The sequence below is a fragment of the Sycon ciliatum genome, chromosome 1 (assembly GCF_964019385.1).
Source record: "Sycon ciliatum chromosome 1, ocSycCili1.1, whole genome shotgun sequence".
NCBI classification, from domain to species: Eukaryota; Metazoa; Porifera; class Calcarea; order Leucosolenida; family Sycettidae; genus Sycon; species Sycon ciliatum.
Window position 1 is genome coordinate 55,964,364 of NC_088643.1, and position 18,133 is coordinate 55,982,496.

An 18,133-nucleotide genomic window follows, 5' to 3' on the forward strand; every position below is an offset into this window, starting at 1 on the left:
TGATGTCTTCTTGATGCAAACTGGCTATTAGTTCTTTAGGTATGACCATAATTTATTTTTAAATACCATGATGTTGCCTGCACACTATGATGTAGTGTTGCTTGCTTTCCATTCAAATCCTGCTTGTTTTAGATGTCCTATTTTGCAATGCCGCACCCTGGATACCTTCTGTAATCTGCATTGTATTCATGTAGATGATGATGTCTCTATTCAAGTAGCCTATGTGTCTGCTTACGTACGCTTACGCTCCCTCGCCTTAGTTCGGCTTCGTTGGCCACTCTTTCTCAGTTTCTGGTTACAAAGGAACTTGCCCTCATGCAAAGCCCGCTGTGTTTCTCGCAGTTAGAGCACCCGGACTTCGATGCTTTGAGCTGGTTTAGACATGCTTTGCTGCTCACTGGATTTCACTGTGATCAGTTCGGCCATTGACTCTGAGTACTGCAGATGAGAACCTAAAATGCCGAGCAGAAATACTGTGTACTGCCACCCTGCTGAATCAGCGGATTGCTCTGACCATGCCCAGTCATCACTTGAATCATCTACTTCTCCTGAGCAGGTTGATGTTTTGGTGTACTAGTAATTGATCAATGATCATATTGGAAATGGACAATATCAATTGCACCATCAGATACACCAACCACCACAAGAAGCAACAGGCATGCTTGGCAAAAACGGAGAGACGCTACTGACAGCAGGCATGTACGGAATAATACTTGAAGTATGTTAAAAAAAAACCGATCAATACACATGTCTGCCTACCTACATCATTGGATTTGTCTTTTCAATCTAAAGTGCAGGCTAGTATTGATCGTGTGGGTTGTCCATCTACAGTAAATCCTAAGGCTATATTGACTACCAGTTTGAAGAATTTTCCAGTCTTGCACGTATCTAGGATAGCCGCAGTATTATTATTAGCAAATAATATTAACTGGTTTGAAAATAAGGTTAAGATTTAAACTCAGTGATATACAGCAAACTCCCCAGATCTGGGCAGGTTGGGACCAAGCACTGCCCCCAACTAGGAGTTGCCCGTAACTCAGAACTTACATCATCTGACTTACTTCATGCAAGTAAAGATTTTATGCCAAACAATATGACTGTTTTGGGGCCGTTTTCCGTTGAAAAGACATTTTTATGACTCTAGATGGGTCAGAAAGGTGCCCCCCGGTAGACGGACGTGCCCAGATTAGGGGCGTCCGGATCTGGGCAGTTTTACTGCACCAAATATACAATAAATGATTTACTGCACTCCGTACTTGACCGTACACAGTAAAAAAAAAAAAAAAAAAAATACTGGCTGTATACACGACTGATGTTGTTCAGGCATGTATCAGCAAGTATTGCTCTTGTAGTCAATCATACTCGGGCATTAAATCATACTGAGATACATGCAGGCCCCTACTGTCTCGCGGCGCCCGGATAACAGAGGTTCTACTGTACGAGTACTCCACGTTTGGACTGATTGAAAACAATGCATGCGGATCGATCTTGCAACAATGGATGTGCGAGCTGACCCCTGACTCCCTCAGCTTCTATTCAGTTTCAGGCTGGCTACAGCCCTGAGGAGTACTAACTGTTTGTCACCCCCTTGTTACAACATTATTCATATCACAGGCACGTCATGAGCTGATGTGAACAATAAAATTCCAAACCTCACCGTACAGCAGGCATATGTGGACATAGCAGTCTACAAAATACTGCCCTACAAAGTTCCAAATTAAAAGAAAGAAAGCAGGAAGATTTTAATTTTATAAAAGTCAGCCATTTTCAAGGAAGTATTGGCATTTGTGCGCTGCTTCAAGCGGGAGAGTAGACACATCTATGAAAGGCACGATCCCAGGACCAGGAATGTGAAACTCAGAAGTGTCACTTCAACCACTGACCTGCAGAATTAGATACCAGAGGCTTTATTACATCAATTCATTGTTTGCACTCTTTATGTTTCTTTTTCTTCGGTTTATGCTTCACCGCCACAATGTCTTCACAAGGATTCTCCTCGGCCAGTTCGACTCCTTTCTTTTTCGTCTTCACCTTGATGGACGTCAATTCATCACATGCGTCCTTTTTGGCCACTGAAACATTGTCGTCAGAGGAGTCAGAGGGTCCATCGGTTTTCTTCTTTTTCTTCTTCTTTTTTCCCTTCTTAGGTTGCACTTCCTGCTCCTTGACAGGTGGACGCAAGGCTGTGTAGTCAATGGAAGCAACTGGTTGCCGGTCAATGACTACACCTTCTTGGCGCGCCTTCGCCGAACTTTTTCCCATTGTTGGGTCTGCGGAAAAGGGGAAAGAAAATGAGAAGGAAAGAGAGAGAGAGAGAGAGAGAGAGAGAGAGAGAGAGAGAGAGAGAGAGAGGGGGAGGGAGAGGGAGAGAGACAGACAGAGAGAGACAGAGACAGAGACAGAGATAGACAGAGACAGAGAGAGAGAAAATACAGTACTAAGTTACATTGCAGAAGGCAACAATGCAAGTGATTTTGCAGTGACGTCCTGACCTTGCAGTAACACAGCAGTAACATAGCTCTTTATACAGATCTCTTCAGTGAATGCTGTGGAGTACTGAATGTTTACATAAGGCCAAAACAAATTATGACCTTGTTTCCGGTCGCCCGACCGGGCCACTTTTTCCCAAATTCTGAAACTTTTTTTTGGTCCCAAATGTATACAAACGGTGGCAATGTCATGTGTGCAAGTGCACTCAACGAGTCATAACTCAGTCAAATCTCAACCGAATTCCACAATAGAAACACCTACAAGGTAGCAGAGATTCTCAGCTGTCGGCTCGAAAACCTCCGGGGTCGATACGAGCTAGAATAACGGAGCTGGAAGGACTCGAACTGTTTGCTTGATTTCTCAGGATGTACGAAAACAGAAATACACCACATGCTGTACAAGAACAGTGAGTCAGTCACTTTGACATCGATCCTTGCCATGATATATGTACTTTTTGAATGTACATGTGTAGGTGCTCTTGTCCATCAATACCACAACGATTGAGGAACCAAAAAAAGTATCCAAAAAAAGTTTCATTCCGGCCGACCGAGTCTCCTTTTTGAGGGGTTGCCGACCGGAAACAAGCCTATTTTTTGTTTTGGCCTAATAACGTGATTTTCTAACAGTGTGCAGAATTCCAAGCTGTGAAGGATGCACCAGTGGCTTTGATCAAAGGGAAAATCACCATGGCACCAGCCTATGGGAACTTTCTCTCGACCCAGGTTGGATAACGCAAAACAAATTCACCGTTCGCCCGAGATCCAGTTAGACTGAGTTTTCGGCATCCGCAGGAACACCACCACACTCTAGGAGCAAGGCGCCGGTCAATGCAGCTCCTAAAACGGCTGGACAAAGCAAACATGCATACAACGACTGATGCAGTCGATCCGGATCCCTATCAGCTCAATTGATCGTGTTAAAGGGCATACAAAAACCTACCAGTGTTCTTCATGTCACCCCTCTCAACTATATCCTCCCCGCAGACGGCAGCTGAAGCTAGTCTTCTTATCTCCTCATCATCATCTTCACTGCATGCACAGTACAGAGGCAAGGCAACAAACAGCAGCAATGACACTGACACTTATTAATATTAGCTAATGATCCATGTAGAAAGGTCTGCAATCGCTCGACTGTGTTCGTGCCACACTCCTGCACAACAGAACATGTATCAATAGTACGAAGTATGGCTGCTCCAGCGCGAAGCACCACTTCCCTGCCTATGGCACAGAGTGCCAATAGCTCATTCCGTTGCTTCCCCGGTGATCTTGCAGACCAAGAGACCGATAGCGAGCCGTGGAGGAAGAGTTGGAAGGCTACAAAGCAACCACCAAGATTGCTTAATGTCTGCAAGAGGGCTTCACGAGGTGCGCTACGAACTCAGCTCGACACCATCATTGTGAGTGCTTTGGATGTGTAAGCTCGTATGTTACACCCCCACCCTTCCAGGATAAGCTGGTGAAGGGGCGGCTCAAGTCAGGGATGCTAGGAGTCGCTTGTAAACATGTGCTGGAGCAAGCCAGACGTGGTACGCTAACAATGGAATCGTCAGTTGCTACCTGCCAGCAAGCCTTGCGATTTTTGGTAATGCAACCGTATTCATGAAAGGGGAGCATCGGAGAAACGCAGTTCTCGATATGAAAAAGGGCCTAGCTGACATGGCAGGCTGTATGTCATATCATTGTATACGTATAGCCTGCCATACGTGCTGCACACTGAAATATTATTTCAGTATGCAGCACACGTGAATGACTGTACGAAGAAGAAGAGAACAGAAAGCAAAGTAAGGTCTTGCTGACTTCAAAACCCACCTGCCTGAAGACACTGACGGTCGCCGACGCCTCTGTGGTAGGTGAGCATCGAGCTCACGTTGTACCTCGACTATCGTCTTAACCCGGCTTCCATCAGATGTAGAAAACAGCTTCAACCCTACGCACAAAGACAAAGCATTATTTTCAAAATCATTTTAAAATCTACACTTGTACCTGCAGCAAGACTTCAGGAATAGTACCATTTTTACCCAAGGCACCTCAGCTACAGCAACCTGTCTATTATAATAAAGTAGCAGCAGTAGCGGTGGAGTGCTCAGAACATTTAGAAACAAAGAAGTTGCCTGAAGATTGCATTGTGCAAGAAACTCGGAGTTGCTACGAACTCTGTTTAAAACCTTCTTTGTGCCGTTTGTGTGAATCAAAGAAGTCAATATCAATTTCAAACCCAATTTCAATATCAATTTCAATACCAATTTCAATACCAATTCAATATCAATACACTTACCGGTCCATTCAGATTCTGTGCTCTTGGTAGCAACGTTGGCTGCAGGAAACATACAAACCAAAGCACTGGTCAGTTTCCAGTCATGCTAACTCACTTTAGGGCATTCTAAGAGTCAGACTATCAACAGCCAGACATGATATAGAAGTTAGGCGAGCATGCACGAAATATGCTCCGCAAGTAGTCCAATGTATGGAAAGAAGCAACCCTCCTCATGCACTCAACGAAGGTAGGTGCGCAGATGGTTAGATGTACTACACACTGCTCATTGAGCAGTAGCAGGCAAGATGCACATATGACCAACTGCGTACGACACCAGGAATAAGGCTATGTTTGTCATGTTGAAGAGCCAATATGCTACCGTAAATGGAAAGGCCACCACTTTGCAAAAGCCAATTTGTTCACACTTTCAAATGAAACGATTCATGACGCAAACAGAGCTGTGGCTGCTCGTCTGGTGGGCCATTTCAATCACAGTAACGAGGCCACCAATGCCCTGTGTGAACGGCAAAAGGCAGATAGTGTACGTCAGCCACTCTGTCTGATATTGGGCGTTGCCACAAGATGGAACAGTACGCACGACATGTTGTCCAGGCAAGCTGCAAGCTGCGCCCGTTTGCGACGGCTGTGTTGCAAGACATCACCATTGCCAAAGCTGCAGGCCAGTCTCTGAATCTCACTTCAGCCCAATGGAAGTCGGTACAGTACATGGCCGATGTGTTGAGCCCTTTCGTGGTGAGATGAATGATCTGTCTTCCTCGAAGAAGGTCACGATATCCACCATCTTACCCCTGATGTTTGGCTCGCAGAATGCATGTGTTGAAGCTGATGATGATTCCGCATTCATCTCTACGCTGAAATCACGACTCGAAGTAGCATCCACCCTGACAGCTGCGAGGCCATAGCAGCTGGACTGGATCCCAGGTTTAAAGATTTAGGGTGCTTGGCTGATGAGGATTGCGAGGCTGTGCGGACCGAAGTAAAGTTGCTTGTTGAGGGCCAGCTGGAAGTGCCACTGTGGGATGATGAACTAGTGCCAGCAGCCAAGCGTATCCCAGTCCAACCACATGAGGATGCAGTGCAAGACCCTGAGATTTGCCCAGCGAGCTGTGGGCAAGGCTGTTCGGTTGGCTGAGGCGTGGATCGGCGCAATTACGGATGAAGCTGAGGCCACCCAGAAGGACGGCTCTGTCCGCTGGTAATGTATCAAGAAGTTGCGGGGAATGCACACTGGCCGGCAGTCAGTGGTGACATCCAGCGTCCGGGACGAGAATGGCAAATTGACAGACAGTCCAGAGAGTTTGGGAGCATGTTGGCATCGCCACTTTGATCGTGTCCTTAATGTTGAGAGTGTGTTTGCTGCGGAAGTCATTGAGTCCATGCCAGTGCTTGATATCAGGCAAAGTCTTGACAACCCGCCCTCTTTTGAGGAAGTGGTAGCGGCGATCCGCAAGCTACACCCAGGCACTGCGGGCGGACAGTCTGGAATTGTCCCGGAAATGATTCTTGCTGGTGGTGAGGCATTGCATGAGCGCATCCACAATGTGATCAACGAGGTATGGACCTGCGGTTCTGCCGTGTCTGACTGGCGAAGCACAGAGATTGTCCCTATCCCCAAGAAAGGTGACTTACGGCCCTGCGATAACTGGCATGGCATCAGCCTCCTGGATGTGGTCGGCAAGGTCTTTGCTCGTGTTCTTCAGGGTCGCCTGCAGGCGGTAGCGGAGGCTGCTCTGCCGGATTCCCAGTGCGGATTCCGCAGGGGCCGTGGCTGCAGTGACATGGTATTCATCGCAAGACAACTGATGGAGAAGGCAGTGGAGCACGATTCTGAGCTATATGTGCTTTTCGTCGATCTGCGCAAGGCCTATGATACGATTCCGCGGTCTGCTTTGTTGCTTGTGCTTTGCAATCTGGGGATTCCTCCGAAGCTGCTTGGCCTTGTCCAGTCGCTCCATGAAGGCATGGAGGCGTGTGTTCGGCTCCCTAACGTCGCCACCGACAACATCAGCGTCCGGAATGGCTTGTGTCAGGGCTGCACACTGGCACCTACGCTCTTTAATCTATATTTCTCTGCAGTGGTCTCTTCGTGGCATCGCCAGTCTACGTTCCGGGTGTACGGGTCCGCTACCGTGTTGGCAGGAAGCTTGTTGGGGATCGGACCGCCAAGTCTCGACTGGCCTCCACTGACATCACGGAGTCCCAGTTTGCTGATGATGCGGCTCTCTACACCACCTCTTTGAGCCACCTGGAGACGATGAAAAACGAGTTTGTGTCCTGTGCTTCGAGTTGGGGTCTAACTGTGAGCGTCCAGAAGACCAAGGCCATGGCGGTGAACTGCTCTGACCTGCCACCTTCCATTGATCTTCAGGATGGAGGAAGCGTGGAGGTTGTGGACAGCTTTACTTATCTTGGCAGTGTCTTGAGTGCAGACGGTGCTCTGGACAAGGAGCTCACCTCCCGCCTTGCCAAGGCCTCTCGTGCTTTTGGCGCTCTGCAAAAGTCAATCTTCAAGTGTAGCGGTCTATCCATCAAGTCTAAGCGTCTTGTCTACAAGGCCATTGTCCTCCCTACCCTCTTCTATGGAGCAGAGACTTGGCTCATGAAGGCCCGGCAGATGAATCGCCTGAATCTGTTTCATCGCTCATGCATCCGTTCCATCTTGGGAATCTCAAGGAGCGATCAGCACTCCCATCATCTCACTACTGCTGATCTAGCCCAGAGAGCGCGTCTTCCCGAAGACATTGGCACTCTCCTGTGTGAGTACCGTCTGCGTTGGCTGGGTTATGTTGCCCGTATGGACGTGGCCCGGATTCCTCAACAAGTGTTGTTTGGGGAGCTTGAGGCAACCAGACCACGGCATGGGCCAAACTGTCCCTTTGGAAAAACGCGGCCAAGAATTCAAAATTCTGCGGCAAATTCCGCGGGGTAAAGAGGGGTTTTCTGCGGCATTTTCTGCTGTAAAATCAAAAATCTGGGGCACTTTCTGCAAGTTTTTCACCCTCCTCGTAGAGGATATGACAACTAGTCGCATGAAGGAGCACTTTTCATACTATCCTTTGCAGTCACAAACTGAATAAGAATGAAGAATCTTGGAGAGACCTGCACTGGCAAGAGAAATGTGCTCCAACAGATCGCAAAGTAGTTTTTCTGCTGCTTTCTGAGTAATAATTTTAGTAATTTACCCTAAAAAATTCAGATTCCGCGGGCAAAAGTGTGGATTCCGTGATTTCCGCGGATGATGGCAACTTCTGCGAAATTTGCCGCGGCCGCGGAATCGCGTTTTTCCAAGGGGACAGGCCAAAGAAACGCGGGCGAGACACGATTGTCGGTGATCTGCGCTCACTACATATTCCGGAGTCTGAGTGGTACCGGCTCGCACAGGATCGCCCGGAATGGCGCAGGCGGGTCCATCAACATCGTCTTCCTCTCCCAGCACCGAAGGACTTCTACTGCGCATGCGGCAGAGCGTTTAGGAGAAAGTGGTGATTTGAAGCGTCACCTCAAGTACTGCCCAACTCAGTAGCCTATCATCTCCACTGGAGATGGGGCGTCAAAGGTCAAAGGTGTGTGTGTGTGTGTGTGTGTGTGTGTGTGTGTGTGTGTGTGTGTGTGTGTGTGTGTGTGTGTGTGTGTGCACTGTGCACTGTGCAGTGTTCTTGAATGATGTACTGAGTCGATGACTGTTATGATACTTCTCCCTTCATGGCTTCTCTTACCTTTCTCTTATCACATATGACTTGTCTTGTCATGCGATTTTTGGGTTTTGCAAATTCGCATACATTTTGAAAGTAACGCCAACAAATTTTTGGTGCGGCCAGTGCATGACGTCATTGCTCTGATATGCTAATGTCTGGTTGAAAAATGAAGAAAATGTTGAACGGTCTCTGCTGGGTTGACGACTACACCACAGCTCAGTGGTTAGAGCATCGCTGGCTACAAGCGAGGGTCCCTGGTTCGAGTCCTGGTGGTGACAGTAAATATTTTCTTCAGACTTTCCCCGTTTGTGTCTTTCCCTCAAGACCAGTGAAAAGTTAGAAATAAAATAAAAAATATTCGTTCGTTCGAAAAGTTGATATTCGAGAGAATATTCGTTCCCTAAAATGAGCCTTTCTTGCATCATTGGTTTTTACCAATTCCAGCTGTCACGGAATGTCTAGTGTGAAATTAGTTATGTGGAAGTGCTAAAAGCTATTCTCGTCCACCCCTTACTGAAGTCTCTACCTCCTGAACTGTTCTTCCTGTCCCGTGAGGACTACTGTGCTCTCTCCCTACCTCCTGAACTGTTCTTCCGGTCCCGTGAGGACTACTGTGCTCTCTCTCTCTACCTCCTGAACTGTTCTTCCTGTCCCGTGAGGACTACTGTGCTCTCTCTCTCTCTACCTCCTGAACTGTTCTTCCTGTCCCGTGAGGACTACTGTGCTCTCTCTCTCTACCTCCTGAACTGTTCTTCCTGTCCCGTGAGGACTACTGTGTTGTCTATAGACTATATTATACACTGTATATCTGTTGCTGAGGGAATATGTAGCTGAAACAACCAGATACGATGTAGCATAGAGCTAGAGACACATGAATTCTGGACACCGAATGCAGATCTGCAGGCATGCGGTGCTATGGCAGCATACTATAAAAGCCATATATAGAACGAAGTGCTAACTCTAACGAGTTAACGAGGAGAAATCTGTCGTTAAAATAGAAATCGTTATACAGAAATCGACACATATTATACTGTCCTATTGAGCGTGGAGAATGAGTGAGAATCGTTACCTTTGGTACACGCAAACTAGGCAATTTTGGGACATCGTTATGTATGCGCCTCGTTAGAATAATGGCTTTTACAGTAGCCTGTCATGGCTAGACAATGACATCTAGGTGTGGCTTTTACAGTAGCCTGTCATGGCTAGACAATGACATCTAGGTGCCAACGTACTGCAAACAAGAAGTCATGGTGGTTAGAGCAGAATCATGGTGTAGTCAGGCTCATGCCGGCGAGTCAAAGCCATGACGGCTGTTGACGAAGACACCCATGCATGGGGTATTTTAATTTCAGTTGCCGCTCTCTCCCTGCATGCATTTCCTTAGTTACTTTTTGTTAGTACTTTCTTCCCGGAAAATTTGGGAATAGAAGCTTCAAGGTGGATGGTGATTTTGAACCCTCACCAAAAAGACAATACAGTTGAACATCGATTATCCGACCACCTCTGGGCAGACAACTGTCAGGCGGTGTTCAGATAAGGCAAATGTTCCGGATAAGAAAAAACTGTCACTCACACACTTTCAGTGGTTATTACTAGCCGCACGACCTTTTTACTTTTTACTTTTCAAAATTTTCGTATTTTTTGAATGGCTCACTACATGCACAGTGCGTACTCTACGGCACGTGCGCCCAAAAAAACTGTTACGGATAATCGAATGCCCGGATAGTCGATGTGCGGATAATCGATGTTCAACTGTAGTGCATTGCACCCTACATTCTCCATCAAAGCCTACTGCACTGCTAGTACTGCGGGCTAGATATTAACAGGATAGGGTTTCTGTCAATGAGACAACACTCAACAGCACCATGCCATGGTGGACCCAGGTCCAGGAGAGGATCTGAACCAGGGAGTCGTAAAAAGTATTTTACGACTCCCTGATCTGAACCTGGCACACACGTTCATAAAACAACGACGAAAAGACTTTCGACGACCAGTCGCTCGCGCGTACGGTACGGCCCGCACGGCTGTTAGCTGCACTTGGATCGCGGCAACTTAGTTTTCTGCACGTGAACCATGAAAAATCAATGCATGCTCATGCATGTTCATGCATAACCAGTCAGCTGGCCTGCTCGCCCACGCATTTGACAGGTAACAATTCCATCAAATTTGAGTTATCGCTTCGTTCTAAGTCTCAAAACAGTTCTAAAGTCACCAAACCACGCTGGTAATCGATGGCTATTCAATGTTAACATCTTCAGGAAGACTCCAGCCGTTTCCCGAGAGTTTGGGCATCGTTGCCGTTATTTTTCACGGTGTTCTTCTTCCTCCTGTCTGGAGCTGCATCCTGGAATTATTTGAAAGGTATTTCGTGCGGGCTGTGGGGGGTTCCAACAGGCATAAACTGACATCGCTATAGGATAACTGGTAACTTTCACCCTTCAAGGAGGTAGAGCAATGAGAATTTTTTTGTGGCGGTCGTCCAATTTTTGTGGCGGTCGTGGCTGTATTTGTGCACTTCCAAGGCTTTCATTCTGCCTGATACTACTCTCTGCTGTATGGGAATCGTGTTTAGGCACATGTAGCTGTCTTATTTGGTAGATCTGCTGTTTCCAATCACTTGGGACACTTTGTCTAGCCTATTTGTCTTTCGTTCGTGCCATCTATCAGTTTTGTGGGGTGCCCTGGCCTGTATTTGTGAAGTTCTCGAGGAAAGACCCTAATTCTTGACTGGAGTCACAACTTGAATTGTATTTGCTGGGCGAGCCCTCGTTCACGCAGTTGTCCCTATCGTAATAGTCAATATCTGCTTGCTGGGCGGACTAGCGGCTAGAATAGGGATGACCAAATGGTCCAAGTGTGTACTAGTACACGATTATTGTTTTCATCATCGTGAAATGAGCGTTGTGGAATTGCAGTCGTCTGCCTTTGGCACTGAGGACACGAGGAGAGTTGATTGTTACTTCTGCTCAGCAACGAAGCGGTCATCAGCTCTCTTTGTTCTAATTATTGAGAGGACATACCGGCACCGCAATCAAGTAAAGATTAGGCAAACCTCGCCAACCTCCAAAGAGAGTCGCGATATTTTCTCCAAATGCAAAGACGATCTTTGTGAGTTTGTGACCTGCATTTGCGTGCATACATGAGCAAGTCACGGACCACGGCACGTGCGCGGTTACCATGCCATCTCGAACCGACGCCATCTTTCTAAGTTAGTTGCCGCTTCTTGACAGCCGGGCCCGGGCGCACGTGAACGAGTTTTTCGAAATATTTTTCGCAGGGATCGAGGTAAAAATGGCGATCCAAAAAATAGTTGCACCGATCAATGCAATATTCAACTGTTTTCAAAGTTCCTTTGTTTTGAGAAGAAACACGTCTTGGAGAGCTCGCGAGAGGAGTGAAGTTGTGGTGCAGCAGATTTGTTGATGGTGATCCATCATGGCGAGCCTGAAGCTGTATAACTCGCTGTCTCGAGCGAAGGATGATTTCAAACCTCTGGAGGGGCGGAAAGTCAAGTGGTACATGTGTGGGCCGACTGTCTACGATGTTGCTCATATGGGTCATGCCCGTTCCTACATGTCGTTTGATATCGTCCGACGTGTCCTGGCTGATTACTTCGGATACAACATCGTGTACGCCATGAACATCACCGACATAGACGATAAAATCATAGTGCGCGCTCGCCGTAATTTTCTCGTGGAGCAGTATGTTGAGCAGAAACCCAGCACTGCTCAGCTGATCAGCGATGTGTCCGACGCTCTCGCCCCATTCACTACGAAAGTGGAGAAGGAGACCGATAATGACAAGCGAGCTATGCTACAGCGGCTGCTTACTGAGGCTACTACTTCTCTGGAGGCGCTGAAAAAGGCTGTTGAGAATGGCAGTGCCAATGAGGCTATGTGTGATGCATTGGTAACACGAGCACGTGATCCACTCGGAGCATGGCTAGATTTTCACAAAGGTGGCAGCGTAACTGATCATAGCATTTTCGCCAAGCTGACACAGCATGTGGAGAGACTGTTCCACGCTGATATGCAAGCGCTCAACATCCTCCCGGCCGATTTCCTAACCCGAGTCAGCGAGTATGTGCCAGAGGTGGTCGAATTTATCCAGCGAATCATTGCCAACGAGTTCGCGTACGAAGCCGATGGATCTGTATATTTCGATGTCAAAAAGTTCGACGAAGACCCTAACCATACGTACGCTAAGTTAGTACCTGAGGCAGTCGGAGACCGTGCCGCTCTTGCCGAGGGTGAGGGTGAACTCAGCGCCGCAACGGGAAAGCGCTCTGATCGGGACTTCGCTTTGTGGAAATCGTCGAAGCCTGGCGAGCCCTCTTGGGACTCACCTTGGGGACAGGGACGTCCTGGCTGGCACATTGAGTGCTCCGTCATGTGCTCTGACATTCTTGGAGAGAAGGTCGACATTCACAGTGGTGGAGTTGACCTGAAATTCCCACATCATGATAACGAGATTGCACAGTCAGAGGCGTGCTTTGGCCATGATTCGTGGATCCAGTACTTCCTGCACGCTGGCCATCTCACAATCGAGGGATGCAAGATGTCCAAATCATTGAAGAACTTCATAACAATCCAGGAAGCACTGTCTCGATACTCTAGCCGTCAGCTGCGTCTTGCCTTCCTTACGCATTCTTGGCAAGCCACGCTCGACTACAGCGAGAACGTCATGAGTGAAGCCAAGCAGCTGGAGAGCTTCTTCGACAACTTCTTCCACTACGTCCGGGACTTGATGCAGCGCCAGTCTGCTGAAGTGCGCTGGTGCGTGCCCAAGCCCACGGCAGCAGAGAAGGAGTTGCACGAGAAGTTCATCGAGAAGCAGTCGGCTATTCATGACGCTCTGTGCGACTCAATCAATACTGCTGCAGCCATGCAGATCCTGCGTGAGATTGTTTCCCTTGTCAATGTGTACACTCAGAATGCCAAAGCCGCAGTCGACTCGCAACTGATCAAGAAAATCGAGACGTACGTCAGTAAGATACTCGCCACGTTTGGTTTGCCAGAGCCGAAGGACGACGTTTCGCAGGCGGGAAAAAGTGTCGTGTACGCTTTGTCCGATTTCCGCGATACTGTTCGTGCTACTGCTCGTGAAGCGAAACAAGTGGGTCTTCTTGAAGCCTGCGATGCTTTGCGCAACGATATCCTTCCTGAGCTGGGAATCAGTCTGGAAGACAGGCCTGATGGTCCTGCTCTCGTGAAGTTTGTCGACAAGGAAGTCCTTCTGGAAGAACGCCGGAAAGAGCTGGAGTTGCTGGAGGAGAAGCGACGGAAGAAAGCCGAGGCTCAGCGCAAAGCACAGGAGTTGCAAGCTGCCAAGGACGCAAAGAAGCGCATACCGCCCTCTGAGATGTTCCGCAAAGACCCGAAATTCACGCAGTTCGACGAGCAGGGCGTCCCGACACACGAGCGGGACGAAAAGGGCGAGGAGAAACCTGTGAGTGGAAAGCAGAAGAAGAAGTTGCAAAAGCTATATGATGCGCAAGCTGCGATATACCAGCCAGAAAGCTAACTACTTACGTTGCACTGGACGGTATTCCGAGACTTATTCTTATTTTCTATTCCATTTTTACCTCATCCCAATCATAATAAATAATTATTATAATGACAAAATAACCATATGCATGTTCATGAAATCAATTTGTAAATATTACTAGATAATGAAAAGCCCGTTCGATTAACTTACTTGATGGCGATGTGCTGATTTCTACAATAGACCTGCAGGGAATATCACACCAATCAGACCAAAGAAATGCTTCTGCATGGTTTTGTATGCCCAAGGCCCTGTGTACATACCACCTCTCTTCTTTTCTTCTTGTATCGCGAATATCGCGACTTCATGTCTTTGTTGACTGCATACTGGACTATCCCCATTTGGACTTCTTTTCAGAATTTGTTTTCCAATCCAAGATTTTAGTTTCACTAGATGCTACTCTGGCATGGCTGTAGTCCACCAGGCACTTCATGCTACCAGCAGATCTACATGTACTTGACTTCCAACGACTACATGGTGTGGCTGACTGTGTGTCAGGTCCACACATCTGTCTCCTTGGAAAACGCGATTCCGCAGCCGCGGCAATTTCCCCAGAAATCGCCATCATCCGCGGAAATCAAGAAATCCACATTTTTGCCCGCGGAATCTGATTTTTTGTGGGTTAATTTAATTAGTAAGGTTCCTACACAGAAAGCAGCAGAAAACTACTTTGCGATCTATTTCAGGCCATTGCTCTTGCCGGTATAGGTGAGTGCAGGTATCTCCAAGACTGTTCACTCCCGTTCAGTTTGTGATGACGAAGGATAGTGTGCAAAGTACTCCTACAGTCATGTATTAAACTTGTAAGGTTGTCATATCCGGCGGGCCAGAGGCAAGTCGCATTTTTGTCTCAGAAAAGATCAGTTGCAAATTCGTGACGTGGCCTAAGCCCCTGAACATAGACTTGAAAAGCACCTTTGCATTCGAACATGGGCGTTGCTTATACAGTCTTTATCGCCTTCTTAGTATTTGACCCCACTAATTTCCCTGATACCTAAGCGGTCAAATATATCGCGTATTTGACTGCTTAGTCAAATACACGATATATTTGACTACTTATATTTGACTCCTTAGAACTTCTTGGACTTAGAAATTTTCTCTCCAACTTAGAAAAAGAAATTTTTGAAGAAAGCAGAATTACACAAGATGGGATTTGAACCCACAACCTTGTGAATCTCAGTCACTCTTCCTTACCACCCAGCCACTGTGCTACCGATGCTGAACCTAGTTTAAACAATGACCTTGATCCTGCAATGCCGTACAATGCGGTATAGGCTATAGTGTAATACTAGAATTACAAGGATATGTCATGTATGAAGAGAAACTATTGCGTGGAGAACACGATAAATAGATTATAGACCTCATAGTTGGTCTATACAGGATATATAGACCTCGTAAAAGACCTCGGGGGACCTCGGTCTTTTACTCGGTCTATATATCCTGTATAGACCTCCTAACCGGTCTATAATCTATACTTATAGTGATACTTGTACTGGGTAAAACACGTTTTGCTTTTGATATTTCGCACCAATATCACTGTAGCCGATATATTCTTATATCCGGTCACTCTATAGCCGATACAGACTGTACATGTACATACCACATACCACCTTGTATGCAAGCTCGGTGGGGAGAGAATTTCAGAGAAATACAGCTAACTACAGTTACGCTCACTGAAATCCGACCCAAAGTGCAAAACTGGCGCCCTGGACCAGATTCGATTACATCACTGTACTTGTACAGTCAGACCTCGCTTATCCGGATCCCTCGCAATCCGGAAGAAAATCGTTGGTTCCCGATTTACAGAATATACCATGTACACATACAGTGTGCATGTCCGATTATCCGGTTCCCTTGCCTATCCGGATATTTTTCTGGAAAACGGATGTGTGCGGTTATGCGAGGTCTGACTGTACATGTGTACGTCCAACAGCATTCGTACCACTTCCAGGGTGTCAAGGGCAGTGCAAGTTGTGGGCGTCAAATATGCACTTTATTTGGGTTGGATTTCACCCGAGCACAGCTGTAGTAATACTGTAATACTACCGTACTGGCAATATATGTTGCCGCGTAACGCGTAACGCAGGGGGGTGCGGCGTAACGCGCGACCAGGCTAGTGCGACAAATTTTCGTTGCGTTCGTAACGCGCGTCCGGCGGGGTGCGACGATCTTTTCATTGCAAAAAAGGCTGAAAACTGTGAAAGCACGTGTACCGAGTGGTGAAAAGTTCAAAACTGGACGCAGCAGGAAGTCCTGCAATAGCAAAAAAAGGACTGCGGCAATATAGAAACCTGTGTAAACGGCTCCTGTGCGACTTTGCATGTAACGCCCTGCGTGCGGTAAACATGTGCCAATGTAACGCTTCATGGCCTCACTGCGACCATATATATAGCCAGTACGGTAGTACCGGCTTTCCAATACTGACAGGTTCATTGTTTCACTTTAGCCCACAGCACATCTGCCCTAGAATCATGGTATAAACTACAACACCAAAGTCCCTACTAAAAGTCTAAAACTCTTACTCATCCAAGAATGCTGAAAGCTTTTTGGACATATGGGCTTTGAAGCCGGCAGACGAAACACTATCACCACCATCATCACTGTCCTCATCTTGTTTGTGGCGAAGAGACGGCTTCGAGCTTCAAGAAAGAGGCCAGGGAGACAAAATGAGAGAGAGAGAGAGAGAGAGAGAGAGAGAGAGAGAGAGAGAGAGAGAGAGAGCGCGACTTAACATTACAGAACAGTACACACAACTAGAGAACAGTGCAAATAATACGGTAATGCTGTAACTCTGATTTCATGTACGATTAGAACACATACCCAGTACAGGGAAGTTCATTACATGCATCGTCAGGCTGCTGCAGCCCATGGATGTCAATCTCAAGCGCATGGTCGGTAGTCCGCCTTCTCATGCGTCCAGACGTTACTGGTCTTGTGGAGGCATGTGAGTGCACATGCCAACATACATGAGCAAGACCCAGCATGAAAAGGTGGCAATATTATTATTACCGTGAAGTACCGTTGATCCGCTCAATTTCCGGCCCCTGTCGAATTTCTGCCTGTGAAGCGACTTCGGTGTATACAATGAAGTATGGTGTTGAACCGACACATGCACTGCTGTGTACAATATGTGTCAGTGCAGGATTAAAGGTGTGCACAATTCAGCACACCATGTCTGACCTTTCGCGCTGTTGTACATCGTACTGCACTTGACAGTCTTGATCTAATTCCCGCACGCTGGGAAGCGACACGGCGTGGGGGATTAACAGTACGTTACGGTATTATCAGCCTTTTCGCGTTGACATCACCAATGAAGCTTGGCTAGTCTACGCTTAGGCCAAATGGAATGAAGAACGAGGCAATGCATGTGTGATAGACAAGCACAAAGCACAGCTGTTACCTTTTACGTTGAGAAGCTGGCTGCGATGCTTTCAAACCCAACTCAGATCCTACATTTGACAAATAAGATATACGCAGCAAAGACAGTAGAAAACTAATTTGGTCTCAATGTCTGCACTGTACCCTTAAAATTCGCTACATGTACCATCCAATCCGATTGCTCATTAACCATCATGTTTACTTTTGTTGGCAATTCTTTGATATTTTTTAATGGATCTCGTCTTAATTTCAGCCCTGTCTATAAAGTTGCATTGGTGATATTACCATAGATCTCTATACTAGTACATGCATGGGGATCTTGTCATGAGTTTGACAGTACGTGTAGACAAATCACAAACTACGCCAAGCTTCCCAAGAAAATCAATTTGGCTTTACTAACCCTGGACAACGTCTTGAAGGCGTTTTTGAAATTCATCGTCCTCAGAAGAGGAAGAATCCATCACATCAAATTCACTACAGGCACGTTCGTCGTAGTACTGAAATACAGTGACACACTGGTGGGCTTACTGATGGATTTGATTACAGTCGCAGATTATTGATTTCGAACAACCCCTAATTCTACAGCTCTTTGAAAAAAGTTCTTTTTGAAGTGAATGAAGGCAGATCGGGGCACGTGCGCACGTGCAACGCATCACGTGGCTCGCTTTTCTGAATTGATGTATGACGTCATTGACGAGAAGACTACATGCATGTAGCTAGCTGTACCACTCAGATACATAATTCTTACTGAG

General features: G+C 47.0%; 3 protein-coding genes across 3 annotated transcripts in view; 2 read left to right on the plus strand and 1 right to left on the minus strand.

The window, feature by feature from the left end:
- LOC135804443 (uncharacterized) overlaps positions 1-435 on the plus strand; it is a 5,382-nt gene extending 4,947 nt beyond the window's left edge. The window contains exon 3 of the mRNA XM_065318311.1: positions 1-435. This exon is cut by the window's left edge and continues 870 nt beyond it. The gene's annotated coding sequence lies outside the window, so the exon portion shown is untranslated.
- Positions 436-1,622: 1,187 nt separating this feature from the next.
- Positions 1,623-17,957, minus strand: LOC135804446 (protein CUSTOS-like). Its single transcript, XM_065318315.1, has 8 exons — positions 17,782-17,957; positions 17,404-17,452; positions 16,526-16,642; positions 14,157-14,188; positions 4,765-4,803; positions 4,299-4,416; positions 3,430-3,518; positions 1,623-2,270 (listed from the first exon to the last, which is right to left on the minus strand). The coding sequence occupies exons 1-8, from the start codon at positions 17,840-17,842 to the stop codon at positions 1,921-1,923; spliced, it is 855 nt and encodes a 284-aa protein (XP_065174387.1). The 5' UTR covers positions 17,843-17,957; the 3' UTR covers positions 1,623-1,920.
- Positions 11,800-14,463, plus strand: LOC135804445 (cysteine--tRNA ligase, cytoplasmic-like). Its single transcript, XM_065318314.1, has one exon. It carries the CDS (start codon positions 11,895-11,897, stop codon positions 13,980-13,982), a length of 2,088 nt encoding a protein of 695 aa, XP_065174386.1. The 5' UTR covers positions 11,800-11,894; the 3' UTR covers positions 13,983-14,463.
- Positions 17,958-18,133: the final 176 nt, after the last annotated feature.